Below are 27,964 nucleotides of genomic sequence, written 5' to 3'. Positions count from 1 at the left end.
TATAATTCTAGACTCAAGCCTGTGAGCTGCGTAGTCGCCTACACTGGCATCAGTATGGCGAAACGAGGCGCTGAAGTGCAAAAAGTCTGCTAATTTTGGTATTCCCGACTAATCAGATACCTTCAATGAAGGTGTGACATGATTCAGAATGCCACAAGCAATGCCAACAGCCAGTAACACCGCATTGAATATTGCCATGATATAGAACGGTGTACCCGAGGACCAGGTGTCAAAGAGCCATCCACCAAGTTTAGTGAGAAGCAGAATGCCCGCCCCACCATACAAGGAGTAAACACCCGCAATCGATCCCTTGAGATGAGACAGATGTTCGAGTCGTTGATGAGCAGATGCGGCCAGAAGGGGTTGACCCTCACTGGGGTCCCCATTATCTTCACTGTCGACCTCGCGTTCATCGCAGATTCTGCTCAGTGTTTCATGGTCGAGACTGACTTGCAGAATCCCATCACTGAGAACGGCCAAACTGCACACGATGGCTCCAATCTGACTGATTCCAATCAGACCCATGACAATGAATATCCCCGCATTGCCATCGGGCCCCTGGAACTGTGGATTGCGCAGTAGACCGAAGGTCACGTACCCAACAACACCCAGCAAGGCTGCAGTGAGGAGTGGGAAATTATACCGGCGAGATTTGTTAGTCAAGTAGCCAAATGCGGGTGCGGCCAGAAGAGCAATCAGCTGTGATACACCGGTGAGTATCGATGCGAGAATATACGCGCGGGGGCACGACTTTTTTATATCGCCTAGCCCGTAACCAGTGATCGGTTCGTGCTTCTCATCGCAGAGACCTGATGAGCGATAGTAGTGATTCACGGCCAGGGGAATGAATAGTGATATTCCCACAGAGGATGCTCTCGCGACAAATCCCCCAACATAGCCCAGCCCGATGCTCCTATTTTGGAATCCCAGAAGTAGGGCTGTAGTCAGCTGTTTCCAGTAGGGCATGCGTGTTGGACCCAATCTTGCGGACTGGTCACATGTCTGCGAGGAATGGGTATTCCACAATACGGACCACCCCTTTCTCTGCTCACCAGGAAGATCGCGGAGACCGATGAAGCTGATCAGGCTGATGAGTAGGGCCACAGTAGCCACTACATAATAACCGCATTTCAGAGCATCGATAGGCGATAGGCCTAGTTTCTCAAGTCGGGCTGGAAGAGGAAGAAAGACTCCCAGTGAGACGAGGGCACCGCATCCAGCAAATAGTCCCACAAACCCCGAGAGTCGGGCGGAGGGGGAGGTGTAGGAGTTTTTCGCATTCTGGTTTGCTTGACTAGAGTTAACTCGCTCTGGTGTAATAGTCAACTCTGAAGAAACCGACACTCGATAAGCCTGCTTGCGGAGTTCTTTGCCCGTTACCGTAGGTAAGACCGCAGTCACCATAGTCGACACGGCCGAGCCACCAACACTAAAGAGCAGCCTCCCCAAGAGAAGCTGGGGATAAATATTTCTGGCCTGCACGAAGAGCACTAGTGCAATAGCAATTACTGCATAGCCAACAGTACATACCTTTATTTCTTAATAAGCTTTGAGTGATTCGATGTTAGGACTGGGTTTCACAATGTCAACTTACATGACGTACGCCAATGCGATCGGATAGCACGCCCCATAGTGGACACGCAGCCAGTGCAAGTAATTCATCTGCAAATCCAAGGGTTCCCACTGCACCTCCTTCTCCATCGGAAAGTCCGATCAGATCAGTCACCACGAATGACGCGGATGAATTGATAAACACCAGAAACGCGATGGAGAAGGGACATACGGCCAGTAGGTAGGTCAGTGTCTGTGCCCGAGAGGCTATAAATAACGGCGGAGATAAAGCCATCACCGTCAATGGCACATGGCGAGATGTTGGAGATTGAGGAATGAATTAGGGATGGGGAGATCGGCGAGTTTCAGTTACTCATATCATGTCACGTGTTTTGATCGGTCAGTATTTCAATTGGCCACTTACGGCACACACTCAATGTATGGATTACAGATTTAATTGCAGGATGTGTTGATTCTCAAGATTGGCTTATATCACTATTTATATGAGTGCTAGGTATCAAAGTCAATAAAGTCTGTCTTATATCCTAGTTAAAATGATATCAATCTAGCTACCTTGGCATTGGTGGAGATGGATCTAAATAGTGGAGACCTGGCCCTGAGCACCACGTTTTATTTACTTCTTAGACCTTGTTCTAGAAGAAATATTTTGTTTAAGCATCAATCGCAAATTCACAATACACGGAATATCCAATGTCAGTAGTTCAACTTTTATATCGTACATAGGTAGGCTGCCGTAGGCAGTTACTTTCTTGTATCCTCTAAATCTCCCAAGGTCTTAGGTGGTTAGACATAAAAAACTCAAGGGCTGTTCATCTTAGCCTAATCAGAATGGGGCAGTAGTGAATATCCGTAATCAAAAAGTGGAAATATAATAACATATTCAATTTGTTCGAAGCCAGTTGTCCAGGTAAAAGTGAATAAAGATTGAATTGTATTGAATTAGAAACATGCAATTAACTCATCCATCAAAAATATTTCTTCCAACATTTCACTTGGGTGTCTTTCTTGATCGATGACCTTCTTCTCACAGTCCAGAAACCCCCCATCTCTTGCTGGATTATTCTTCGCATATTTCATTCTCTTTCCTTGGGTCAAGAATGCCATCTCTAGCGGCCGTCCGTCGCCTCGACCTAAAGGATGTATATATGGCTGGGTGCTACCGACACGATGGCCCTCATCCAAAATTATCATCATGATCTGGGTCGATGCTCCATGTCCTCACTCTCATTTTGGAAAGTGCTAACAGATAATTACAAAAATCCTGATAGCATAAAAGCTAGCTTACGTCGGTATTGAGAAAAAGGAAGATGAAAACATCCATGAATGGGTCTCCTCCACTAGGGTTGAGCTGAGCCGGAGGGTTCTCCGCCATCCCAGCACGGAAGGCGAAAGCATAGCCCCTGTTCGAAATAAGACTATTCAAGAACTCTTGGGGGCTTTTACGAGCTCAAGTCTCAGGATGATGAAAAGTAGATGGCGTCTGTCCTCACATCTTTTCGCTCCGTACTTTCTATACGGAATGATTGCCCCCTGAGATGAGGGTAAAGATCAACGCCTGGGTCAACGAGGGACTGCGAGGCAATGATAAGGCATCTAAGTACTTGGGAATTGAGAACCTGAGCTGCCGTGCAGTGGCAGAGAATATAGAGCTGTGCAGCAGAAGATCACGACATCAAGTCCATGACAGGGTTTCAGGATTATGGGAAGAAGAAGGAGACCGAATCCTTTAAGCCCGTGCCAAAAAAGTTCAAGGGGAAATATAACTATAAAAAGGAGTCTGGTGCAAGATATCGAAGCCCTCATTCAGAATATTTTCCCATATCGGTCGAAAGACTCCCAGTGGTCGAGCTATACTTGGGCTGCATCAGGCTTCCGGGTTGAATACAGTGTGCTTAAAGCCGCCAATATCAAGCATTTGAAGGACGGCTAGGGTGAAGCCTTGTACCTTGCCACTGAAGAGCACTCAATTATTTCAAGAGCCATTTATTCCCTGGCCCAGGAGACTCTAGTGCGTTCGTTTCCACTAAACCTCAGCCTCATATTCTGGTCGGTATGTTCATTTTTGGATCCCATGATACTTTAAATGCACCACTGTGCTTCTTTTCGCATATCGAAGACATCTACAAACATATTAAGCAGATGACGTTGGCAACAGATGTAGTATTTAAGCTTCCTAGTCACCTAGATGGTTTTCCTCTACTTTGCTGCGAGATTGTGGCCGGTCTTCAGCTAGTTTCCTTGTATCCTGATGGATTTTTTTGTCCGCGTTTCATTTTGTTCTTTACCTGAGACTCCTGAGTAGCTTGAGCAACATCTATCTCAATTCAAGCTGTAGAGTTTACTTCTAGACTGTAATTTTAGGATTGATATCCTATCACTGGCTCCTTGAATAGGAGAAGCGTTGAAGTGTTGGCGCTGTTGGAGCCTCCAACATTTGACATCTATCGGGGGGCTTTAAGTCTGTCTAAGGAGTGAAATATATCACTAGCCCTCGATCATTTCAAATCGTTCTGATTCAGAATACCTAGCAACTTATTAATTCAATAACTGAATTTTACGTCTAGGTATTGATTTCATGCTTCGTTGAACGATATAAGCGATTGACCATATCATAATGTGTTAATGTGGACTGAAGGTTTTGATTGTGGAGGCTGACGTAAGGTGCGGAGGGCGTGGAGTGGTTACTGGAAAGCTGTCCAGATCGCGCTATATTACTCCACCTCCGATTCCTCAGAGCCCTATCTCTTTTCTTTATTCTCTAATGATATTCACTTAGTGACCATCATTCGATTGCCATGAGACTGGCTGCGTACACCGGGGTGAGAATCTCTCCCTACAACTTGAATCACGGCTACTAACTATCCTAGACCTCAGTGGTCCTGGCCACTGGTGTGTTCTTGAAAGCTCTACATCAGAGAGCCAACTTCTATTCAGCATGCGTGTACCTTTCACAAAGTAACGCAAATCTCATGGTATATTTCACTGGTTTCTTCCTCTAAGGCCTTGGTGGCCTATTCATACCTATCCCCGCATCGAACCACTTTCTGACGTTACCTTTCCTTACAACATAGATCCTTACCAATTTGTGTCTTGTGATTACAGGGTACATTCTATTCTGGTTCCAGCGACTTCTGTATGGCCCTTTGCGCGCTATCGAAACCGAACAACTCTACGAACGGGCATGGTTCGCTGTCACGGAGACATGTCTAGCCATGACCATCTTCCGGGGTTCCCTAGGGGGATGGTTCTTGGTCATGTTCATTTCCCTTCTGGTTGGAAAGGTCTGGGGATGGATTGGAGAAGGCCGAGTGGAATATCTAGAACAACAACCCCCCGCAAACCCCACCCTGTTTCATACCCGACTCGCGATGTCGCTGTTGTTGACGGTCCTGTTCAACGTACTCATGCTTCGCTATTGTGTTGACACTGTGATCCACCAAGCAAAACCAGATATGATGGTCATGTTCGGCTTCGAGTTTGCCATATTGACTATCCTGTCCACGTCTACTGCCGCTCGATACGGCATTTCATTGGCGGAGATCTACATCAATCGCATGCAGGTCCGGGCTAAGATAGAGGAACGCCGTGCAGAGATTCGTGCTGCTAGGGCAGAGGCTATCCGGGAACACGCGCGTGCTGGCGCTACCTCCCCTCCTACCGACCTTCCCAGTGAGAACGATGTAAGCGAGCTAGAGATTGATGTTCCAGGATGGGAGGAAAAGGGACGCTGGATCTTCTATCTCGACCTGTTGACAGACTTCGTAAAACTCTTGGTCTACCTGACATTCTTTGCTATACTTCTTACCTTCTACGGCCTGCCCATCCACATTTTGCGTGATGTGGTGGTTACCATTCGCTCGTTCGCTCGCCGAATCATGGACTTCCTCCGATATAGGAATGCTACCAGAGATATGAATGAGAGATATCCAGATGCGACAGGCGAAGAAATTACGAGCGAAGATGTGTGCATCATTTGCCGAGAGGAAATGATCCCGGTCCAGCCCGCTCCAGCTGATGCCGGCGCACAGCCTGCTGCAAATGCGCCACGTGTGCCTGATCGCCTGCGTCCCAAGAAGCTTCCTTGCGGTCATATCTTGCACTTTGCCTGTTTACGAAGCTGGTTGGAACGTCAGCAAAATTGCCCTACCTGCCGACGTCCAGTGGTCCCTTCGCGTACCAATGGAGCCACGGGCGCTGATGCAAATGCAGCCGAAAACGGTGGTATGGGGCAGCAGAATGGTGTCAGGGGAGATCCTGGTCAGCCTGGTCAAGGTGAACTGCCACGGGCCCGCGTATATCAGTTCGGTCCCTTCCGAATTGGCTTCGGTGCCGTACGTGGTGATCTTTTACAAAACCTTCAGCAGCAAATGAACCAGGGCAACGTTCCATTGCAACCTGGAGTTAATGCAAACCAGCAGGGACCTCGGCAAATAGGATTTGGATTTGGATTTGGTCGCCACCCACAAGATTTGGCTCAGGCTCAAGCTCAAGCGTTGGCTCAAGGTCAGGCCCAAGCGGAGCCTACTCCACTCCAGACTCCTCTCACGACCACCATTTCCGCCATTCATGCTCAATTACAACTGTTGGAACAACAAATTGCGCAAGAGATTAATGCTCTTCGCCTTGCTACAGAGCAGCTACACCAAGTGCACACACTACAGACAGAATTAGACCGACTGCGCTTTCAAGCAAATCCTGTCGGATCTGCAACACCCACAACTTTGCCACCGGGAACCTCAGAAACCATTACTCATCGCCAGTTTGTCTCCACGGGAGCTTCGTCGATGAGCTCTGGTGACCCTCGTCTACCGGAAGGACTAGTTCTGCCAGTAGGATGGACTATCATTCCTCTCGGGTCTGCAAATGCTGGAACTGAAGCTGCACCGCAGGGCATTAGATCTTCATCCAATTTTCCAACTCCATCGTCGATAATTCAACCTGAACATTCTGTGGCCACTTCCGAGGCCACTCCTCAGGAAAACCAGTCTGAACCTGCAGTTAACAACATAAATCCCACATCCTTAAGTTTGGATGTCCACAATGCTCCGTTATCACAGGATCATCGGGATGATTCCCCTTCCCAAGAGTGGACAGATGTCCAGTCGGAGCAAGTCCCTGAATCAGGACCCTCTGCAATTCCATCTACGTGGGGTACCACACACACTCCAGAGGCTCCAGTAGCTGAAAGCATTCAGCCCGAATCCGGTTCTGAATCTGTATCAAAAGGTAAAGGCCGTGCAGTGACTGTGGAGGAGGCTGTTGATGAAGACACATCATGAACATAAACCTGATGAGTTTGCGGCCTCGTCAATCCCCCTTTATTTTCTCTTTTCTTTCTTTTTCCAAGGTCACAAGCCTTTCTAGTCCTTCCCTCTCATTCGCATTTCCCATCATGGCGTTTTTGAGCAAATTTTCATACCCGGCTTTTTAATTTTTTTTTTTTTTTTTTTTTTTTTTTTTACACTTGTACTATGAGTTTCTCGGGCATATTCCCTCACAATCTGACTTGACTTATTTTTTCCATTTAGAAAGGATGTGGATTACGATCCAATGTATTTCCGTAATGATCGATTGTGATATTGTACATTTTTCCCAAGAAAGGAGATTATATTAACAGTGTCCCAAACAAAACCCCCACAAACGCCCAAGCGAAAGCATGCAATTGAATAAGTTCAGCCCCTTTTTTGTCTAGCTTAGCTAGCAGTATATTGTACAATGTGAGAGCAAATGTCCTCCCCATATATATATCCATGTCTATGCCGACCCAGCAAATCTCAGGACAAACTCGTACACGCCGAGAGTGATGATAGCGGAGGGAATCGACCGGACCATGTGCGGTGTCAAACCTCCGTATAAACCGGCTATGCCCTCTTCTTTGGCAATTAGTTTGAAGCACTGCACTAGCCCGTTATATTTGGGAATTCCATTCTCCATGGGCGCCTGGCGAAGACGTGTTCGGATGACCTAAGAAAAAAACAGTTAGACAGAAAATGAAATTCGGAGAATGGGAAGTCATCGCATACCTCATGCGGGTAAGCAATCAGCGCAGCGGCGAACTTGGCAATTCCCGCAGCACCGGTTGTACTAATCCAACTAGCAATTTCCTTCTGCGTAGATGTTTCCTTGCCGTCGGGGGAACCGAGTTGCTCGGAGAAAGTCTTCTTCAAGCGCTCATACATGACTAAATGCAGCGCTGTCTCGACCGAGCCGAGATAACTTGCGCTTAGCCCCTTATACAGACCCTTTATACCCTCATGGCGCACAACTTGCCTCACACAGTCGAGACTGTTGCGGTAGCGGCGAGCCCCAGTGGCGCTTTGAGCCCGATCAAGTTGTAATCGTGTTTTTACTAACCAGATTGGATTGGTGGCTGTGGCCGTAGCAATACCTGCGGTGATGGCTGCCTGTGCGTGGATGAGCACTGAGTCGTCGCCGTAGCCAAGGACGTGTGCACCAATCCGCTTGGCGTTTCCGTAGACGTAGAATTTTATGGCAGTGGCTGGAACTACACCTGCTAGACTAGGGCCAAGACCGCGGAAGAACGCTCTCCATCCTTCTGCTTTGTATATATTGCCGATTATTCGGAGCGTCTTGTGATTTGAATGAGGAGGAATAGATGTAGAGGCGGCCGAGGAGGAACGAGCGACGGGTTGGTAAAAATCAGACTGGAGACGGGTTCGTAGAACATCAAGTGGAGATGTGACTATTGCAGTTGCAAATCCTCCACTCCTGTTATATATGGATTGTTTAGAAATCAATTGTATCATGAAGGCGTCAAGAAACTTACGCGCCGGCTAACAAGTGCATTAACGGGTCGTGGGCCTTTTTCTGGACTGTTTGAGAGGTCCGAAGTGGGACACTCTCTTCAGAAGATTGGCCATGGATCTTAGAGCTTTGCTGCATAGTTACAGCGCATTCCTGGGTTGGTTGAGAAAAAGTTGGAGATTGGAAATTTCCCTTTCTGGGATGATGATTTGGCGATTTTCAAGCTGTCACGTGAGATAAGAGTAGCCCGATAGTCGGATCTATAGAAGCCCATGATTTTTGTCTAAGAAATGGGCAAATATATCTGAGGAAATATTTGAAACAACAAATTCGATAATAGATTCTTGAGAAATCGGTTACTTTAGTTTATTAACCGAATATCACGAAATATAAATAGAATACAGTCTAACTCCTTAGCCGGCGTGATCTTAATCCTTCTCGCTTTTTTTTTCTTCTTCTTCCAACCCTCTATTTTTCAACAGTGGCAATAACACCCTTCATGTAGGGACTGTAATTCTGGAACTCAATCTCTTGCTCATCCGTAGAGGTCAAGGGCCTCTGCATACTCATGTCACTTGTGGAGACTGTGGTAGTAGTTGTGGTTATGTTTTTGAGATGAGAATGTCCAGATTCTTGGCCTTGAGAGCGAATCTGGGTCCAGAAGCCGCGTTCACCAAACCTGAACAATGGTCGGAGGTTGGGCAAGCAAGCGGCAACGATACCAACGGCTGCCTCGTCACATGTCCATACGGCCATGGGGGCTTGATTGTCTACAGAACGATAAGTCATTTTCCCGAAAGAACTGAGATCGAGTTAAGATACTCACAGGTAACATCCGCGCCTGCATTTGCTATTTTTATCATAGCGGCCAATCTGAAAATATCAAAAACGAAGGTTCTGGGTGGTCTAGGGTTAGAATAGATGTATATCAGCTGATTTAAGTCGAAACTCACAATCCACCTAGTAGAAAGACGCCTGCTAAGAGACACTTCTGAGATTTGACAATTGGTAGATCCCAAACTACTTTCAACGGCATAAGCAGAAGAATGGCGTCTGAGATAATGTTAGGGATTTGCTGGCCGTAGTAGTACTTGGCCGGGTCCATGCAAGCTCCGGGGATAGATCTGTCCCAGAACTTGGCAACAGGGAGGCAATTCAGAACACCAGCCACGGAAATAGCTACGGCCCACATAACAACGAAGGAAGCCATCACATTGACAGCAAGAAGCATGCGCTTGGTAGCAAAAAGACGCTTGTAAAGTGCCAAGATGGAAAGCTTAATGGTAGCCACCGTGCAAGTGTAGACGAAAGAATTCGACCATCCAATCTGTTTCAGAAACCTGTCAGAAACATGCATGAGATTATGTTTAAGAAGATCAATCATACTTTAAGATACACCGTGAGGTTCTTCGGTGGGATTGTGTTGATGTGTGATCCCAAGCCATTGAAAAGAACTGAAGTGATTTTCGGTCAGTACTATGCTCCTAGTTTCCGTGGCTGTGTATAACTTACGAATAGTAACTCCAATTGAGCATCCGTATTTGAGGAGCTAGTATCATGATGATTAGTGGATTCCTCTTTGACAACTCGCGAGGGTCGTTAATTTACCAGGGCAAGCAGAATCAAGTGATCATCCAAAAATAACTTGCTACCAGTCATCTTTCTTGCCCAGATCCGTAGGCCAACGGCAAGAGTGGAAAGAGTGAAGGCAAAGACAAGCGCTATGGTGACAGATCGCCGCAGTTCTTCATTTGGATGTTCGAAGTCACCAGGGACCCACGATGTACCAGAAGAGGGTTGGTCCGAAGCCATGATGGGGTACTCGAGTCAGTGAGGCTTGAAGGATATCCAGTTATACGATAAGAGTAGACGGAAGAGAAAGTCTGATGATTTGGAATCTTTTCTAGGCGTCCAAGGTGTCCGGGACACCCATCCATATATAAAGAGTGGCGTACAAAACATGTCAAATCCTTCGACTCCACGCATATCATATCGACTAGAGCCTATACAAACATACTGCAACTTTAGAATGGAATCCGAGAATCTGTTACCAATCGTAGAGCTAAACGTCCTGCCAAGATAAGGCTGAAGGCCAATAAGAGGCACGAGAATAATAGTTTGTATGCTTTCCCCTAGCAAGTACATGGAGATCGTCAATGGAGAACTTGTTATGTCACATAGCTTGTTACTCATACGGACTTTGCAAGTCTTCCAAGGCTGGTAATGTTCAAAAGAGACATAGTTTGCGGATATTACGAGCTCCCGCATTATAGACCTGTCATATGGCCGTGCGCCTCCAACGTTGGCGAGGTTTCAAGTTTGCCATGTTCTGCTGATAATTTTGAGGCTTATCTGATAAGTGGATCAATTGGACGAGTTAGAGTCCAAGGGTCAATCCTTCAGTGAATTGATTGCGTCCATAAATCCACGTTCCTCAACGAATACCTAGTATTAGTTTTCAAGTCCATACTTCGGTAATTCTACATACTCGGAGCTTATGACTGGAATTATTTTCCGAGAGCCGTTTATCAGCAAGGACTTCATCAAGAAAGCAAGGGATTAATTTAGTTAATTATGACTACGTAAGTAATATATTCGAGGTTTGAATTTTAGCTGCGGGGTGGATCGCTGCTAAGTTTTAACGAGGAAAATACACATCATATTATTTGCGATGTCAAACATCCTCTCCATTTTTATTTCAACTGGGTGAGAACGTTCGTGTTATCTGCAAAACAGCTAATGTCCTGCGAGCCATTGGTTAGTGCCCAGGTGGGTTGAGTATTAAGAAATGTGATATACTACAAGCCACAAGGCAATTCTACACATGAAGTTTCCGGGGACTGGGTGAAGCTGGAGCTGCATGAAAATCCCTCAGGTATAAAGTTAATGCATACCTATTATTTTCAAGATCTTGATTTGAAGAAATCAATGGATGTTACCTAGGTAGATACAGAACCTTGGAAGGCAGAATCTTAGATCTACATCCTATCCGTCAATAGTTTAGAGCGTTGCAAGGTTCAAACCTCTGACCCTTCCAAATTTACTTACACCTAGGTATGCTCAAGTCTTAATGAAGAGACAGTGCTATCAATTCTTCGAATACAGACATTAAACTTGGGTTGGTATGGGCTCATTCGGATTACACGATATGACTTTGTAGGTATTACAATTACAATATTACCGTTATGATTGAGCATAAGGAGATTTAAACAAGGTTGCGTAAATCTTTGCAGTTCTTGATTCATCGAGTCTGAAATATTTAAATGCGCTATGTTGGGAGTCCAACCTCTATAGATTAACTAGTATCAACACGGGAAAGCCTTTCGTTGGCCTGTCCCGTACTGTCTCCACTTCAACCCCATTCATTTCTTTCATTCGTCATTGAGGCTTGAACTTTTGCTAAATGTGCCAAAGGTGGCCCCCAAATCTAGACCCTGAAACTTAACATTCCACTACCCCATGTTATCTCTTCCATGCCACTCATTTCTCCTTCAAACAATCAACGGTTCATAATTGCGATGATTTAATCTCGTGCTGGCACTCTGTACGTTGGTGAAGAACCGATCTTCATTGGTCTTGATCTGAATGTGTGATGTCTGTGTGGCACAGCATTCACTCCCCCTTGATTAGATTATGCTAACATATACTGTGTAACAGGTCAATTCTCCGTGTATAACATAGAGCGTGTATATTATAATATCTTATCGTCCATGATTCTCTCACGTCGAACGGTGCTCTCCCTCGGCTTCTGCTTCTGCTTCATCCTCTTCTACACAGCCCGCTGCCTTTCGCAATCATGGAGTGACGTCCCACAAGCCGTGGGCCTGGGGGAGATTGTCTGGTCCCACAGTGTCAATGCCAATAGCTCCAACTACTTCAACATCACCGTCGGTCATGGCGTGAAAAACCTACACGTCCCTCACCCGAACTTCATCCCTGGCACCCCAAAGCCGCTGGGCTCTCAGTATTCAAAGATGTTGGTCATCCCTCGATTGAAGACAGAAGATGTCGACTGGATTGAGCGAGAGCTGCCAGGTTGGGGCACTGCCATTTATACTGCCGATGATCCACATGCGCCCCTTCACCCACCAAAGAACAAGGGTCATGAGGTGATGATATATCTGACTTTTGTGGTCGACTTTTACGACGAACTACCTGATATCGCTGTCTTCCTGCATGCACATCAAACGGCCTGGCATAATGATGCTATTTTTAACCAGGATGCTGCGGAAATGCTTCGACGCCTTAGCATGGATCGGGTGACTCGGGAAGGGTATATGAATCTACGTTGTACCACGGCTCCTGGTTGTCCTGACTGGATGCATCCTGGGGCCGTCTTGGAAGATGAATCAAAGCAGGAAGAGGTGCTATTGGCCCGCGCATGGTCTGAAATATTCCCTGACGAGCCGGTCCCGTCTGTTTTGGCCCAGCCGTGTTGTGCTCAATTCGCCGTTTCAAGCGAGCGTATTCGCACTATTCCTCGTTCACGATTCATCTTCTACCGTGACTGGCTACTTCAGACTCAACTGAGTGACTATATTGCTGGCCGTATCTGGGAATACCTATGGCAATATGTGTTTACCGGCAATTCTGTCGTCTGTATAGAAGAGAGTGTTTGTCTCTGTGATGGCTATGGAGTCTGCTTTGGTGGTCCTAGTGAGTACCAGGCCTTTATAGAACTCCAAGAGTCAAGTAAACGACTTAAAGATGAGGTGGATGATTGGTCATTTTTAGAGCTGGAGATGGAACAAGCGGAGAAGGAAAGATTGAATGCTGCCGTGCAGCAGTCTGACTCGCCTGATCATGAGATGACAGTTGCCGAGTTGGCAGCTCATCAAGAGCAAGCCGTCAGTGATGCCATTGCAAATGCTCTGGATCGTGGTAAAGATCCAAGAATCCGTGCTCTCGAGGCTGGTCGTCCTTGGAAGGAGGGTGATAGCTTCTAGACTTCAATACTTTGACATCTACCAAAGTACATTTGATATATGCTCTCGGATTTATTTGCAATCTTACTTATTTCAATGGGAATAATCTATATATCCTGAGGTCCACGGATGGATCTATGGAGACTCGAGTGCTACTTTTAGATGTGTCTTGGATATCAGTTGGTTATCCTTCGGCGTTGCCTGTACATATATACCATGTCTTTGTACTTCTCTTGCATTATTTTAAATTCAAAATGCATCCGAAATTTACCTTTAACATTGGCTACTGAATATTTTACCTAGTGAAGTAATATTGGCAGTGAAGTACGCGCGCTTATTCCATTGAATTGACTGATGATGTCACGTTGTGTGCATCAAATATCACATGACCTCAACCTTGGAAGGTTTGCACTGTCTGCTCTTCCTTCAAACGACACAAACATCCACATATCCTGTCGCGCTCGATCTTATCAGCTCCGCAGATTGTTTCTCTCGCAGAAACCAGTTCTGCATATTTTCTTCTTCTTTCCAAAGTTTGACGCGTTCCTATCCCCTTTTGGGGTGTGGTGCTGTCAGAACTGCCCCTGGTGAAAAGGTCGTCACATTGGACTTCGAATTTCACATTAAAATTGTTGTAGGCAACGCCTATTCAGATGAACTATAATTACGGGACATACCACTTACTCGCTAACAGACCAATATCGTGAATCGCGATATTTCTGCCGCCTACCACCCAAAATTTCTCTCTTCCACCTCCCACTCTCTGGCTTAGTCTGACCATTGTCATGACATCGACAAATTCAACCAACCAGCATCCTGCTGCGTCCTCGGATATGCCATCGCAATCCGCTTCTAATACAAACATTGATGCAAATAATACTTACACTCCAAATGAGAACCAGCTAGCGGACCTAGTGGAGGCTGCGACCGCTGCAGCAGACCCGCAATGGGGAGCGCATACACAGCTGGAGAACTACGACACCAACATGCAACTTGGCGATGATGGATTTGGTGATAATTTTGCGTCTGGAATGGGAGTCGGAAGACATCTGAGAGTTTCAAATGATCATTCTCAGGGCTCGTTATTGTCTCGCACTGCTTCTAAGAAGCGGAAGCGCAATAATGACAACCTTGACCCTGCGCTGACTGCCAGCTTCACAGAGACACAACAGCCTCAACCACAGTCGCCTCGTTATTACACTTCACAACCTCCTCATCCTAGTTCATTACAATCATTGTCAGATGCCCGCGCCGTTGGAGTTCATTCTGCTGCTGCGCTTTTCCGCCAGCCTTCGAGCAACAAGAAATACACCAGACCTCCCATGTCGAAGCTGTTTGCATCGCTTGAACTATCACCTGAAAACTTTCTGCATCTCCAATCTGCGGCCAAGGCATATATGTTGCATAAGGATTATCCTGACCGTCGGGACTGTGTCGGCCAGAGAGGAAAAGGAGATACGGAGATGGTAAAGCTACGACTTTGGAATTGTGTTCGTCACTTCCTCGAAAACGAAGGCAATGGCGAGCGATTCTTTGGAGAGAACGTTGTCAACGAAAATATGGACCCTCGCACACACATTTGGCCCCGCGACACGCAGAAGATCATTTCTTTGGTTATTCCTCTCTTGAGACGAATGGTTACCAATGAACGTCAGCGCCAGTATGCAGTGGAGTCCCGCAGAGGCGGAAATGGTTCAGACCGCCGCAAAACAAATGAAGGCTTTCACGATTCACATGGTGCGGCACTTTCACCAGATCATCACCTCCAAATGAATGACCAGGATCATCGTGCAGAAAATCTGGCGCCACCACCTCTGGTTCAGGAATCTCAAGCGGGCATGGATTCAAACCCGGCTATAGATATTGGTCTGACAGACTTGTTTGTGGATGGGTACTCACTGGACTGGGCTGCAATATCCAGCAACTATGATATGTATAACGAACACTACGAACTGGATAATCTGGGATCCCTTTCTGGTCTCAACCAACCAGACTGGCGTGGCATTGTTGCAGCAGTTGATAGTCACTATGCCGTGGTTCACAATGGTGGCTATGATTGTGTTTCTGAATGCGAAGACTGCAACGTGAATCGCATTGTTCACTCAAATTCTATCTCGGATTTGCCATGGCGCATTAGCGGAGGAGGTCGCAACGATTTGTAGGTCAACAACCCCAAATCCTTGTATCATTACTAACCCCCAACATAGCGCAAGCAGTATCACTCGTGATGTCTCACGCATTATTCGTGAGAACATCGCCGCTAAACAAAATCACGAAATCACGCCCTCGCAACCTAATGTCCCACTCCCCGCTCTGCCCACTCAAACTAGCCCCGACCAGCAAGTGAGCACCGCGTCTTCTGCAATCTCCAGCATGGAGATCCTTCTTCGAATTAATATTCTCCAGCATGGAAAGCGGCTTTTTCCCCGAGTGGACATTCCGACTACCCTCAGTCAAGACCTCAGTACAGTCAAGAAAGGCATTATGCGCACTTACCCCGGCCAAATACCCGGCTGTAGTATATTGCAAGACACTGACTCTATTCTGTCTGCCGCTGTTGCTACACCTGCTTGGAAGATCAGTGCCTGGTTACCGGACGGTCTTCTGCCCATTCGCACTGACAAGGATTGGTCATTCGCTCTTGTCCAAGCTACTGCAATGGATTGGATGGACGGTGGCCTCACAGTTCTGGTGGAGGTTAGCGCTCCCAACACCCAGTAGTCGATACACAGCGAATTCTTTCCACTTACGAAGTTACCTGACTCGCATTGATATTCAGATCGATGTCTGAACGATTCACTATCTTGCCTTTCTTTTTTCCCTTGTGAATGGGAGCCTTTTATCATTGATGGACTTTTTCCAAGTGATCACTCATCTGATATTTTCCCTTTCTTTCCTCTCTTCGTTTAATCTTTCTTATGCTCCCATACCCTTATGCTTTCTGAAGTTGGCGTTTTGATGGTAGGAAGGCCTACTTAACGTCTTGATACAAGCCAATATGGCCTATATTTTACCTCTTACTTTTTTTTATAGCAGACTTGATCTCTAGAGTCGTATTATCCAAGTGGTAATGCTCCCGAATTATCTTCAAGATCCGATCTCACACTACTAGTTAAAACATCCCATAATCATGCTTAGTAAGAAATATAGCTTCAGAGAAAGGACGTCAAGTCCATGTCTCAGGATATCAAGATACAAGAATAGCCGTTGCTATGAGAAAAAATTGGTGGATTGTATTGATATTAGGCCCTGCCATCATCATCCGGAAAATAAGAGAAAAAAAAACACCTTTCTATGCGCCGTTTAACATGCATAGCCAGTCGACTAATAATAACGAGAAAAAGAAAAGAATAAGAAGTACTGGGCACTCAGCTTTAAGAAAAGATCACGACTCTGAACCGAGAGTCTATGGTTCTCACTTGTTGTGGATGAACAGAGTTCGGAACGAGTCCCAATGATCAGAATCGGCATAGCTATATAAAATCCACAATTAGCGTCATGACACGGAAAAAAAGCATGACCAGCACACTCGCAAAACATTTGCAATTGTTCAATCATGCGCCTGAAAGGTATGAAGTAACAGAATAGGGAGGGCTGTGAGAAAGTAACGTACATGTATACCATGCTACTGCGTAGGCTGGAAACTAGGGTCTCGGGATACCAGCGGAAAATGTACATGACGAAAGCCCATGTGAAGCTGGCGAAGACGGGCCATGCGTTGTTGTTTATTTGTGTGCGGGTTTCGGCGTCGATTAGGGAGGATAGAGGGTTCATGCCTGGTTGGATGGCGAGTTTGGCGAGTGAGAGCATCACTCGCGCGAAGACGTAGATGACGATCTGGATTGTTTTAATTAGTATGAGTAACATATATTCTAGAGTGGTTGAAGACTCGAGTTGAAAAAGAGGCAGCCTTGTAGAGGCTTCTGGTTCATACCTGCTTGCTGATGCTTCCTTCCTGGCGTCCGAAGACCGTATATCCGCCCATCAAACCCGCAAAAAAGCTATCGTATCGGCTTTCCTTCCCGGCAGACGTGGGGTTTATGTTTCGGAGAACAATCATGGAGAGCTTATAGACCACTGAAAAGGTAGCGAGGTTTCGTGCATGGAGGCGCGTCGCTTTAAGGACCAGCTTGAGCTTTTCTGGTAATCTATAGAAGTCATCGCGTTATTAGTCCAACGGGAAACTGAAGCATAGAGGTAGAAGGTAGAACGCACGTCCCAGAGCGGAAGAGTAATATCATCCTGGATAAAATCACTATCAGCCTTTTCTTTACTTGGTCACTTGGAGCTCCGGAAGGCGAACATACACCAGCGCATGCGGAAACCGCACTTTTGACCCGTAGACGATACCATTGCGCGCGCCCTTGAAGAGGGATAATAACGGGGCAAGTTCTGGCTTGAGGACAAGAGCATCTAGTTGGGACTGGTCAAATTGTCTGTTAGTTGCTTTCTTTATGTGCTTGTGTCGCGGGAATCCTCACGAGGAGTGTGTCCATGGTGTCGCGAGACCTTGGTGGAGGTCAAACTGGGACTGGGAAGACTACTTGAGCAGATGAGGACGGCGACAAGTAGAGAGACTGATGATAATCATGAATGAGGAGAGAAATTATATGGAAATATATGGGTGGGGAATGGCATTATTCCTGATGTGAAGGAAACATTTGAACCTCGGCATGTGAGATTAAGCCGGCTCACGTCATGGTCACGTGTGATCTATAGATCTTATATCTTTAGGTACTACTCTGTAGATTATAGTATTGAGGCTTCTTATTCCAGTAAATGCCTCCAAGGTTCAATCATATCTGAAAAGTTTCAGAGCATAGTGCTTAATGCATCGCATCCATATGGAGTAGATTTACAAACCCACGAGCTTCAATGCCTTTTATAGCTAGCACTTGAGGTTGGCCATAAGTTACGAGATGTAGATAGATTATTGAAAAACTACTGAAAGCAAACTGTCAAATTTACTAGATTCCAATGATACGTTTCCAACAGCGCAGTTGAAGTATCATAGAGATCAGGTTTGGGCAAAACACAAGTATAAATCACTTCCCAACATTTCAACCTTGAAAGGTTGATCGCCTAGTGGACCTAGGTACGTAATGTTTTTGTCAAGATTAATTATCCTATTCATCCTAGGTATGCTACCTAGGTACTCCACCCAGGCATAGTTGACTTTTGTCAGTAGTTTCAAATCTGATATCAAAATGTAGCTCCCACACTGCCTACATATGTAGCTGACAGCGCTGTATTATGGTCAGATTCAGATCGTCGTACTTACCTGGGTAAATTCTTTTACCTAAGTACCTACAAAGGTATAGATCCTCGAGCATCAGATTGAAAGCAGCATATACACAAGTAATTTTCATTTAGTGCCTCGGGATCTAGATCAAAAAGATGTTTAGCGTCCCACGATCGAGTAATTGTAAACCAGAACTTGATTCAGATATTGATTTGAATTATAATGATAACGACTTTATCGGAATTAAATTCTCTGTGCCAAAGTTAGAAAAACAGTTAGGGTGTGCTCGCCTTTGTAGTCTATATGCTGTAGATTTCCCTACCACTGCGCAACGCAGACTTATTATACATAATTTTTTGAATTATTTCACTTATATACCGGCTAAATGATGATAATTAACGGTCCACGGTTGGACAGATTATATCCTATACATGAACTGATTGCACTGACCTTGTGGTTTAATTTCAGCTTATAAACTAAAGAATTGATATGAACTGGATCAAATACTTTTTCCATGACGGTACACATGATAGAGACATCCTGTAAGACATACACAGGCATCTAAGAGCATAAACCCCAAACCGGTCCGAAAACGCCTCGGAAGTAAAAACAACATGCAAGTATATCAACACTGATCTATTCCTTCCGAGCACGCTTATGACTCTCCTCCTCTTCACTGTCCTCCATAATTTCATCCACATCAACCATTTCAAAGTCTTCCTCATCCTCGTCGTCATCAGACTCAATGCCAGCCCGCCGCTTCAATCCCTTCATCTTACGGGTCTGGAGCTCATTCAGATCCTGCTTGCCCAAGTGCACACGACCGATCTTGTCACCCATAGTGTCCACACTGATGTTCTTTTTGGTCTTCATGTCCACATTTGGTCGCTTGCCTTGCTTCATAGCCTGCTTCATGGCATCACCAGATGCGGGGCGCATACGGCCAACCTTAAAGTCGAATTTGGGACCAATCTCCTCAAGCTCGACACGGGGGAGTTTGTGACCACTGCGCTTGGTGATAACCTTGTACCAGCGCAGGTGCACGACCGGTGACAAATCCTCGCGGGGCTCCTCAGCTCCAACTAGGAGAACGTACTGCAGGCCTTCGACATCGATGCGGTCTGTCTCCTCACCCTTGAACATATCCAGGAAGAAGCTCTTAAGCATAACGTGCGATGTGGAGGTTGGGTCATCCCATGGGCTACCAGCGAACAGCATCATGGGCCGCAGGCCTGAACCAACGTGCATGACAAGTTCGTTGATGGGAGGGATAGCCTCGCCGTCGGCTGGGGGCAGCAGGAGCAGCTCGCACATATCCAGGAGTTGTGAGTTGAAAATCCGGGCCAGACTCAAGCAGTTGGGGCGTTTTTTGTTGCTGCTTCCGAATACGACTAGTCCGCACTCGTTTTTGTTAGCCAAGAACTCGAGGCTCTCGACGTTCTCGAAGGGGTGAATCTTTTCATTTTTCTTGTGGAACAGGATTGAGTTGGGCTTGGTCAGAGAGTGGAAAGTCTTCAACACGGTATCGAGGGACTGAGGGCATTTTGCGCCGTGCATCAATAGTGTCTTCTTCGGGGCCTCGATGAGTTGCGGCTCTCGCGCCTTGAGGATTCGCGCAGTGCGGGGGTTCTTGGCTTTGCTAGATAGAGATTGTTATTAATATTGTTTTTGTCTTGTGAGAATTCGTACGTACACTTCGCGCAGCATTGTGAATGTAGATTGGGGTTATCTTATTGAAGAAATCTGGAGTAAAAAACGCAGAAGATAAAAAAAAAATGGGCGAGGGCTTGGCACGCTTATCGATAAGCGCAAACTCATTACTGTACAGAGCAGTGTACAGAGCAGCCTTCATGTAATTTATAATTTATTGCTATGTCATTATTACTGAAATTATTGAAATTGAAATAGATGTCTTACTATTAAGTCTAGAAAAGACAAGAAAAATCGAATAAGAAAGGAAATATTTATTCTTATCTCTTGGGTAAATCTTGGTAGTACATCTGCCTTCATTTACTCCAGGCGCAGCTTCTCGAACTCCTTAATCTGCTCTTCCAAACGAGCAGCCTCACTCTCTGAATCACGGAGACGCTTTTCCTCTTGTTCGCGAACCTCGGCCTTGACCTTGTCTTTCCAGTTAGGAGCGTTCATAATGCCCTGGGACTTGCGAACGCTCTCGCGGGCTCGCTCAAGGCTGTCCTTGGCCTTCTGCTCTTGCTCGAGAGCAACCTCCTTAGACACGCGTAGGTACACAGCAGCCTCGGCACCGACGGCAGCAACAACGCAGCCGGAAGGAGGAGTCTTGTTGTCCGAGCCGGTGTGGGACAGATCCCCTAGTGTCTTACCACCTAGAGACTTGACAGTGTTCAGCTGTTCAGAGATGGTAGTGTCACTGGTGGCATTGTAAGTTTGGATGATAATGTCACCCTTGGTCTTGATCTCGTACTGGGCCAAAATCGATCGGATGACCTTGGAAGTGTCGAGGATGAGTTCGTAAGCAGCGGAGGCGACGGGGTCATCAAACTCGGCCTGGTACTCAGGGAACTTGGCCCTCATGATAGAGATTGTCTTGTCCTCGGGGCGGCGGGGAAGACGCTGCCACAACTCCTCGGTGACGAAGGGCATGATAGGGTGGATTAAGGTCAATCCACCCTCCAGAGCAGTGTAAAGAGTCTGCTTGGCGGACTCCTTGGTCTCAGCCGAGGCGTCCTCGGCCAAGAGGTACTTGGAGTTTTCGATGAACACATCACACAGCTGGCCGTACCAGTACTGGTAGATAGTGTTGGCTGCGCTAGAGAACTCACGGGCCTCAAGATCCTCGTTTACCTTCTTAGCAGCAGAGTTGAAGTTGTGGAGAATCCAGCGTTCTGATAAAGACTCGTGACCAGTCTTTGTGACAGTGGCCTGAGGTTTGAAATCTTCGCCCAGTTTGCCAAGAACGAACTTGGTGGCCTGGTAAATCTTGTTGCAGAAGCGACGGTATCCGTAGATAACCTGGACATCGAAGGCGATATCGCCACCTAATCGGCTTAGCATATGAGAATGAAGATATTTTAGAACTGTTACTTACCACCAGTGGTGTATGAAACAAGAGCGAAACGCAGGGCATCAGTTCCACACTCGGGGATGCCTTTGGGGAAAGCCTTCTTCTGATACTTGGTAGCAGTAAGAATCTCCTTGTCGGCAATGTTACCAGTCAAGAGCTTGTCGTGCAGGGTCTGCAGCTGGATACCTTCCATAACATCCAGAGGGTCGATGACGTTGCCCAGGGACTTGGACATCTTGCGGCCCTCGGAGTCACGAATCAAAGAGTGACAATAAACCTCCTTGAAGGGAACTTTTCCGGTCAACTTGATTCCAAGCATAATCATACGTGCAACCCAGAAGAACAGAATATCCCAACCAGTTTCCAGAACAGAGGTAGGGTACAGGTTGTCAAAGTCGTGGGTCTGCTTAGGCCAGCCCAGGGTTGAGAAGGGCCACAGACCAGAAGAGAACCAGGTGTCAAGCACGTCGGGGTCGCGCACAAGAGAGAACTTCTTGCCTGGGAACTTGGCCTCAGCCTTCTTGTGAGCATCCTCCTCAGTACGGCCGGTAACCCAAAGGTTGCCGTCACTGTCATCACCATGCTCGCCTTCGATCTTAACAAAGTAGGCGGGGGCCTGGTGACCCCACCAGAGCTGACGAGACAGACACCAATCGTTCAAGTTGTTCATCCAGCGGAAGTAGCTCTTCTCGGCACTCTCGGGACGGATGATGATCTCGCCATCCTCCACAGCCTTGATAGCAGGACCCATAAGGCTCTCCATCTTCATCCACCACTGTGGCTTCAGGATGGGCTCAATCACATCGTTCGACTTGGCGCAACGGGGCACCTTCATGGGGTTGTGTTCCCACTTAGAGTAAAGACCCTTCTCCTTCAAGGCGTTAATGACGTGGTAACGGGCATCGAAACGCTTCATGCCGGCGAAAGGTCCACCGTTCTGGTTGAAGGTACCATCGTCGTTCATGACGGAGATGAACTCGAGGTTGTGCTGCTTGCCACGGTTGAAATCGTTGAAGTCGTGGGCTGGGGTAATCTTCACAGCACCGGTACCAAACTCCGGTTCAACGCTGTCATCAGCAACAATCGGAAGCAGACGGTCCACAAAAGGATGGCGCGCATTTTTGCCAATGAGATGCTTATAGCGGTCATCATTAGGGTGCACGGCAATACCACTATCACCGACCATGGTCTCCGGACGAGTGGTGGCAATCTCAATGCGCTCAGTGGATCCATCAATTTCGTAGAAGAAGTGAGTCAGGACACCAAACTCGATCTTCTTGTCGTAACCAGGCACATCCAGAAGCGTACGGCCCTCAATCTCCTTGTTCTCCACCTCGAGGTTGGACAACGAAGTGTTAAGAGCAACACACCAGTTGACCAGACGGTTTGCACGGTAGATGATTCCCTCCTCATGCAGACGAACGAAGGTCTCAGTCACGGCAGCGGACAAATTAGGGTCCAGGGTGAACGCCTCACGCGACCAATCGAACGAGCCACCGAGTCTCCGCAATGCGTTCTTAATGTTGGTGTGGTATTCTTCCTTCCAGTCCCAAATCAAGTTAGTCATGGCCTCACGTCCTAAGTCGTGACGGGTCTTCTTTTCTTTCTTCCACAGCATCTTCTCGACAACGCTCTGGGTAGAGATACCGGCATGGTCCATTCCGGGAAGCCAAAGGGTTGTCTTGCCCTTCATGCGCTGCCAGCGGATCATGGTATCTTGCAAGGCGTTGGTCAAGGCGTGACCCATGTGGAGGGAACCGGTAACGTTAGGTGGGGGAATGGGAATAACGAAGGAGCCCTCGGGCTTGACCTTGCCGTCAGGACCCCATTCTGGCTTGAACAGATCACGCTCTTCCCACCATTCGAGACGACCAGGCTCAATAACCTTGGGGTCGTACGCATCGGCGGTCTTTTCCTTCTCAACCTTGTTCACCTTCTTTTCGGCTTTGGGAGCAGCAGCGGGCTTGGCGGCTTTAGCCGCCTGCTTCTCAGCAAACTTCTTTGCCTTCTCAGCCTTCTTGCGCTCGCGCTCCACTAGAGAACCACCGAAGTGTCAGCAATCGACCTGAACCACCAATGGACTGTTACAGCTTTCCAGGCAACAAGAGGTTGAATAAAGGTTTTTCGGGTTTGACGTACGCTCTTTCTCGGTCTTCACTTTTGGCACAGAAGCATCCTGTCCAGCCTGGGGTGGGGTTTGGGTTGAGGGGGTGGTAGATTCCCCAACTGTTGAAGTATATGAGCTGCGAGTTCCATGAGTCATTGAATCACTGAGGGCAAAACATACTGGGGATTTGGGCGGCAGAGTTTTGAGCCATCCTAGAGAATGATCGATATATCGGAGTAAGTCTCCAAGGCGACGATCGCGCCACGAGTCGCCTAGTAAGTATCTTGAGGGATGGGGATGCGACAAGGAGGGGTGGTTGTGCGAAATGCGGGCAATTTAAATTTCCACGCAAAGAGACAACGAATGAGAGGGCGGGGCCCAACTAAGGACGAGGTGGAGACGGACCAGTAGACGCTTTATAGTATGAATTTGGTGGGGAAAGGATCATAACTCAACACTGATCTATCTAAATAATTCAAGGGAGAATGAATTGTCTTCTTTGGGCTGACATTGTTTTGTTCAATGTTTATTCAAGAAAATGTCACGGTCTCACGTGATGCTGTGCCCTTGAGATCTGATATCGCGATAAGGATATCAGAATTGACTACGAAGCTAATACAGATAGCTACGCATTAACAAGTGATTGATAAATTGGAAATGGATTGTCCATTCAAACCCCCTCATAAACTCGGTCGACCACATGAGTACCTCCCTGACTCCATCACTCCTTGAAATGTGCATGTTAAAACGAAAAAAAGTAGCAAATAGTTCAATCAAGGGTAAGAAAAGATATTGAAGAAACAAGACTGGAATGGGCAATCGAAATCAGAAATAAAGAAAACACCAGACCGGAGAGGGGGAAACAAAAGACAATCGTGAAGACAAGGGAAATCAGCGCTGTACAATTAGGCAGAGGCAGTACGAGAGAGAGAGAGAGGAAGAGAAATGTACTCGTCGTTCTAAGACGTCAACTGATTTATTGCGCTCACTCACACGCCCGTAAACTGAGGCATTTCAGTTAGGCCAAGCAGACCCAAGAATATTAGATGTCATATCTTGTCATCAACGTCGTCTCTGATTCGGGAATCAGTCACTCCATCGCATCCACGCTGTGCTCAAAGGCTGCGTCAATCATTCAATTTCCATCTTGCGATCGTGCACAGTTCATAACACGATAATACTAACCATGTGATATCCCCGGAAGTCTGACGAGGGAGAGCAGAGATGGGAAGAAGATAAGGGAAATGCAATTAAGAGATAAAAAGCGACCATCATCAATCCCGGGGAATGAGAAAATTTAGGCAGATTTGATTTGTGCAGCAGCAGCGGCAGCTCGAACAGGCTCGAAATACGGATGGGCCATGGCTTCCTGGGCAGTCAGGCGTTCCTATAACAGCGAATTAGTAACAGTTGGGACAAATTATTATTAGAGTCTTACCGCATGATCATAGCGGAGAAGCTTATCGAGGAAGTCAATGGCTTCGTCACTGATAAATCGCTGGTTCTCAACGTTCACAAACGAGTGCCACGGCTTGCGAGGGAAGCGGGAAAGGATCTCATCGTACTGAGGGTCCAGCTCGATGTCATACTTATCCAAGTACTCGAAGAGCTCCTCGGTTCCGAGAACCTTGGCAATCTTGACCAGTTGGTCAGAGTTGCTGTTGCCATGGAAGAATGGTTCCTTGCGGAAAATCATGGATGCGAACATCGCGCCCAGAGACCACATGTCCAGGGAATAATCGTATTCCTGGAAATCGACGAGCAACTCGGGTCCCTTGAAGTATCGAGAGGCAACACGGACGTTGTACTCGGTGCCCTTGTGGTAGAACTCAGCGAGACCCCAGTCAATCAACCGCAACTAGGGAGGTATTAGAATATATAGTTAACGACGTGGTATGCAGTAGCGAGTTGACGAACCTTGCGCTTCTCATGATCAATCATAACGTTGTGGGGCTTGACATCGCGATGCATGATACCCTTGCTGTGGCAGAAGTCCAATGCCTTTAGCAACTCGAAAACATAATAGCGCACATCGTAATCGGTGAAGCGGGGATAAAGTGTGCGGAAATCAGTGTTGTTGACGGCTTCGAAAATCAAACTAGGAGTTTTGCTTTGATTGTCGCGAACGACATCCAGCAAGGCCACAACATTCGGCCCACCAGCGAGGTTTTGGAGAATCTTGATTTCACGCTTAATCTTCTTCTTCTTAACAGGTTTGAGGACCTTAATAACGCATTTCTGATAGTTGACGACGTTGATACCTTCGAACACCTCAGAATATTTTCCACGACCTGAATTGAAGAATGTTAGCATATGTTCGCTGTAGCGATCTCCTATTCTAAACTGGATGAAAGATCGCCATCACTCTCCAATAATCGAACGGCAAAGTGGTAATACCTATTTTGCGGACGATTTCATAATTCTCTAAAACACCCCAGGCGATGTTAACACTGTCGTAGTCCCAGTAGGACCGAGGCATGTGCTGGTTGACATCAGCGTAGACGCGCGCCATATTGATCGAATATGGCTTTCGAGTCCGCCCACACTGGAAAAAAGTACGGTGGGGTCAAGCGGGGGTTAACCGACTGGCAGAATGGAGGGAAAGGAAGGAAGGAATAGAGAATTTGACAATAGAAAGATATTCAGGACCAGGAAATGACCTGAACGAAAGCAGCCGTTCGATCGATCGTCCTGAAGCAATGGTGAACATGGAGGGGAAGGGGAGATTATGATGAGAGCGAGATCAGTTCCGCCCCATCACGTGATGTATCTTTGTGGAGAGCAGTGCCAATGCAGTTAGCCCACTCGGACCAATATATAATCCGTTAGATTTTTAGAGTTGCCTGATTTGGATAGGTTTCGTGACTTTTGTTCGCTCGAGCTTAACTTGGATTTAGAGAGCTGGTCAAGCTTCTTAAAAGGGCAAGCGCCAAGATGTTTTTTGACTTAAACGTTCCTTATAACCCCGATGACGCTGATGTACCCCACACATTGAATTTCCTGGCCGAACGTAAGTCATTTTCTGCCGACACGATTCACGCCGGGCTGATCTTCGGGACCACATGAGGTACTGACCTGACTGCTCCAGTTGGTTACACCACCATTGCTCTATCACAAACCGTTACGGGAAAGCTTCCTCCAACCATTACGCCACCCCCTTTGCCATCAAATCCACATAAATCCCTCACCATTCTCACCCGATTGAACCTGACTTTGTCCGACCCAGCGCAAAATCAACGCCTTAATAGTCTAGCTCAAGCTTACGATCTGGTTGCTCTTCGTCCAACTAACGAAAAGGCCCTTCTAAATGCCTGTACGAATCTGGAATGCGACGTGATCTCATTAGATCTCTCCGTGCGACAGCCATATCATTTCAAATTCAAAATGCTGTCGGCTGCGGTGTCACGTGGAGTTCGTCTGGAGATCTGCTATGGCTCCGGAGTCACGGGAAGCGGGTTGGATGCCCGTAGGAATTTGATTGGGAATGCTATGTCTTTGATCCGAGCCACACGCGGTCGTGGTATCATCGTATCAAGTGAGGCGCGAAGGGCGCTGGGTCTCCGCGCTCCATGGGATGTGATCAATTTGACTTGCGTCTGGGGATTGTCACAAGAACGCGGCAAGGAGGCCATTTGTGAAGAGGCACGAAAGGTCACAGCATTGGCTAAGCTCAGGCGAACTAGTTGGCGTGGAATCGTCGATATTGTCCACGGAGGAGAGAAGACCAAATCTGTTACATTGCCACCGAAACAAAAGTTAGCAGAGAAATCTACAACATCGACCGAGCAAGGGAATGCTTCTGATAACCTGAAAAGAAAAGCGTCCGTCACCTCTGAGGCCGTCCTTGAAGATTTTGAAAAACCTCTTTCAAAGAGGGAGATGAAGCGGCGAGCGAAAAAGGCACGACTAGGGCCACAAGGGGATAATGCAAGCTGAAAACATTTCACTGTATTCAAAATTCAGCTACTCCCAACTACTTGTATTAGGTCTGGTCCACCTTGCTCTATGATACAAGAGGCTATTGTCCTTCATGGTTATTATTTCACAATGCCCACGCACCCATGAGAAAATTTCTGAGTTTCCTCGCTTGAAATTCATGATCACTCCCTCGATTCCTTCGATCTCCTCGTCTGTTGACTTCTGACAATGAGAGCATTATGGTCGGGTCCAATCTCAGCTGCCAGCTGGTGTGGCTGGGTGCTATAAGCCAAAGACTGTAGCTGCATTCAAATGGTCATAGTCCTGCGACTTACCGCTGCTAATGAATTCAAGCCAAGTTTTGAGTCTGCTTACTGCCGTGAAGACTTGTT

General features: G+C 46.9%; 12 protein-coding genes across 12 annotated transcripts; 4 read left to right on the top strand and 8 right to left on the bottom strand.

Annotated features, from left to right (window-relative positions):
• Nucleotides 1–108: 108 nt before the first annotated feature.
• On the bottom strand, nucleotides 109–1,846 carry N7495_004619 (putative MFS transporter; the record flags this gene model as incomplete). Its single annotated transcript, XM_057207270.1, has 2 exons — nucleotides 109–1,530; nucleotides 1,595–1,846. The coding sequence occupies 2 exons, from the start codon at nucleotides 1,844–1,846 to the stop codon at nucleotides 109–111; spliced, it is 1,674 nt and encodes a 557-aa protein (XP_057064950.1).
• A 2,521-nt stretch (nucleotides 1,847–4,367) lies between these two features.
• On the top strand, nucleotides 4,368–6,851 carry hrdA (E3 ubiquitin-protein ligase HRD1; the record flags this gene model as incomplete). The annotated part of the gene is made up of 3 exons (XM_057207269.1): nucleotides 4,368–4,391; nucleotides 4,440–4,544; nucleotides 4,644–6,851. The coding sequence occupies 3 exons, from the start codon at nucleotides 4,368–4,370 to the stop codon at nucleotides 6,849–6,851; spliced, it is 2,337 nt and encodes a 778-aa protein (XP_057064949.1).
• Nucleotides 6,852–7,326: 475 nt separating this feature from the next.
• N7495_004617 (putative mitochondrial carrier protein (Rim2)) lies at nucleotides 7,327–9,093 on the bottom strand (the record flags this gene model as incomplete). The annotated part of the gene is made up of 3 exons (XM_057207268.1): nucleotides 7,327–7,467; nucleotides 7,596–8,293; nucleotides 8,832–9,093. 3 exons carry the CDS (start codon nucleotides 9,091–9,093, stop codon nucleotides 7,327–7,329), a joined length of 1,101 nt encoding a protein of 366 aa, XP_057064948.1.
• A 193-nt stretch (nucleotides 9,094–9,286) lies between these two features.
• On the bottom strand, nucleotides 9,287–9,694 carry N7495_004616 (uncharacterized protein; the record flags this gene model as incomplete). Its single annotated transcript, XM_057207267.1, has 1 exon — nucleotides 9,287–9,694. One exon carries the CDS (start codon nucleotides 9,692–9,694, stop codon nucleotides 9,287–9,289), a length of 408 nt encoding a protein of 135 aa, XP_057064947.1.
• Nucleotides 9,695–9,936: 242 nt separating this feature from the next.
• N7495_004615 (uncharacterized protein) lies at nucleotides 9,937–10,149 on the bottom strand (the record flags this gene model as incomplete). The annotated part of the gene is made up of 1 exon (XM_057207266.1): nucleotides 9,937–10,149. The coding sequence occupies one exon, from the start codon at nucleotides 10,147–10,149 to the stop codon at nucleotides 9,937–9,939; it is 213 nt and encodes a 70-aa protein (XP_057064946.1).
• A 1,898-nt stretch (nucleotides 10,150–12,047) lies between these two features.
• On the top strand, nucleotides 12,048–13,283 carry N7495_004614 (DUF3431 domain-containing protein; the record flags this gene model as incomplete). Its single annotated transcript, XM_057207265.1, has 1 exon — nucleotides 12,048–13,283. One exon carries the CDS (start codon nucleotides 12,048–12,050, stop codon nucleotides 13,281–13,283), a length of 1,236 nt encoding a protein of 411 aa, XP_057064945.1.
• A 764-nt stretch (nucleotides 13,284–14,047) lies between these two features.
• Nucleotides 14,048–15,983, top strand: N7495_004613 (uncharacterized protein; the record flags this gene model as incomplete). The annotated part of the gene is made up of 2 exons (XM_057207264.1): nucleotides 14,048–15,420; nucleotides 15,470–15,983. The coding sequence occupies 2 exons, from the start codon at nucleotides 14,048–14,050 to the stop codon at nucleotides 15,981–15,983; spliced, it is 1,887 nt and encodes a 628-aa protein (XP_057064944.1).
• A 694-nt stretch (nucleotides 15,984–16,677) lies between these two features.
• N7495_004612 (Tim17/Tim22/Tim23/Pmp24 family protein) lies at nucleotides 16,678–17,758 on the bottom strand (the record flags this gene model as incomplete). The annotated part of the gene is made up of 6 exons (XM_057207263.1): nucleotides 16,678–16,735; nucleotides 16,876–17,099; nucleotides 17,197–17,410; nucleotides 17,478–17,504; nucleotides 17,570–17,685; nucleotides 17,744–17,758. 6 exons carry the CDS (start codon nucleotides 17,756–17,758, stop codon nucleotides 16,678–16,680), a joined length of 654 nt encoding a protein of 217 aa, XP_057064943.1.
• Nucleotides 17,759–19,140: 1,382 nt separating this feature from the next.
• Nucleotides 19,141–20,211, bottom strand: N7495_004611 (rRNA-binding ribosome biosynthesis protein RPF2; the record flags this gene model as incomplete). The annotated part of the gene is made up of 2 exons (XM_057207262.1): nucleotides 19,141–20,143; nucleotides 20,198–20,211. 2 exons carry the CDS (start codon nucleotides 20,209–20,211, stop codon nucleotides 19,141–19,143), a joined length of 1,017 nt encoding a protein of 338 aa, XP_057064942.1.
• A 303-nt stretch (nucleotides 20,212–20,514) lies between these two features.
• N7495_004610 (valine--tRNA ligase) lies at nucleotides 20,515–23,865 on the bottom strand (the record flags this gene model as incomplete). The annotated part of the gene is made up of 4 exons (XM_057207261.1): nucleotides 20,515–21,521; nucleotides 21,572–23,581; nucleotides 23,687–23,773; nucleotides 23,835–23,865. 4 exons carry the CDS (start codon nucleotides 23,863–23,865, stop codon nucleotides 20,515–20,517), a joined length of 3,135 nt encoding a protein of 1,044 aa, XP_057064941.1.
• Nucleotides 23,866–24,951: 1,086 nt separating this feature from the next.
• Nucleotides 24,952–26,166, bottom strand: N7495_004609 (casein kinase II subunit alpha/alpha'; the record flags this gene model as incomplete). The annotated part of the gene is made up of 4 exons (XM_057207260.1): nucleotides 24,952–25,041; nucleotides 25,093–25,512; nucleotides 25,572–25,945; nucleotides 26,052–26,166. 4 exons carry the CDS (start codon nucleotides 26,164–26,166, stop codon nucleotides 24,952–24,954), a joined length of 999 nt encoding a protein of 332 aa, XP_057064940.1.
• Nucleotides 26,167–26,588: 422 nt separating this feature from the next.
• On the top strand, nucleotides 26,589–27,590 carry N7495_004608 (ribonuclease P subunit p30 family protein; the record flags this gene model as incomplete). Its single annotated transcript, XM_057207259.1, has 2 exons — nucleotides 26,589–26,664; nucleotides 26,743–27,590. 2 exons carry the CDS (start codon nucleotides 26,589–26,591, stop codon nucleotides 27,588–27,590), a joined length of 924 nt encoding a protein of 307 aa, XP_057064939.1.
• Nucleotides 27,591–27,964: the final 374 nt, after the last annotated feature.

The sequence above is a fragment of the Penicillium taxi genome (assembly GCF_028828555.1).
Source record: "Penicillium taxi strain IBT 34144 chromosome Unknown utg000003l_segment0_segment0, whole genome shotgun sequence".
NCBI classification, from domain to species: domain Eukaryota; kingdom Fungi; phylum Ascomycota; class Eurotiomycetes; order Eurotiales; family Aspergillaceae; genus Penicillium; species Penicillium taxi.
This window is presented reverse-complemented; position numbering and strand designations above follow the sequence as displayed.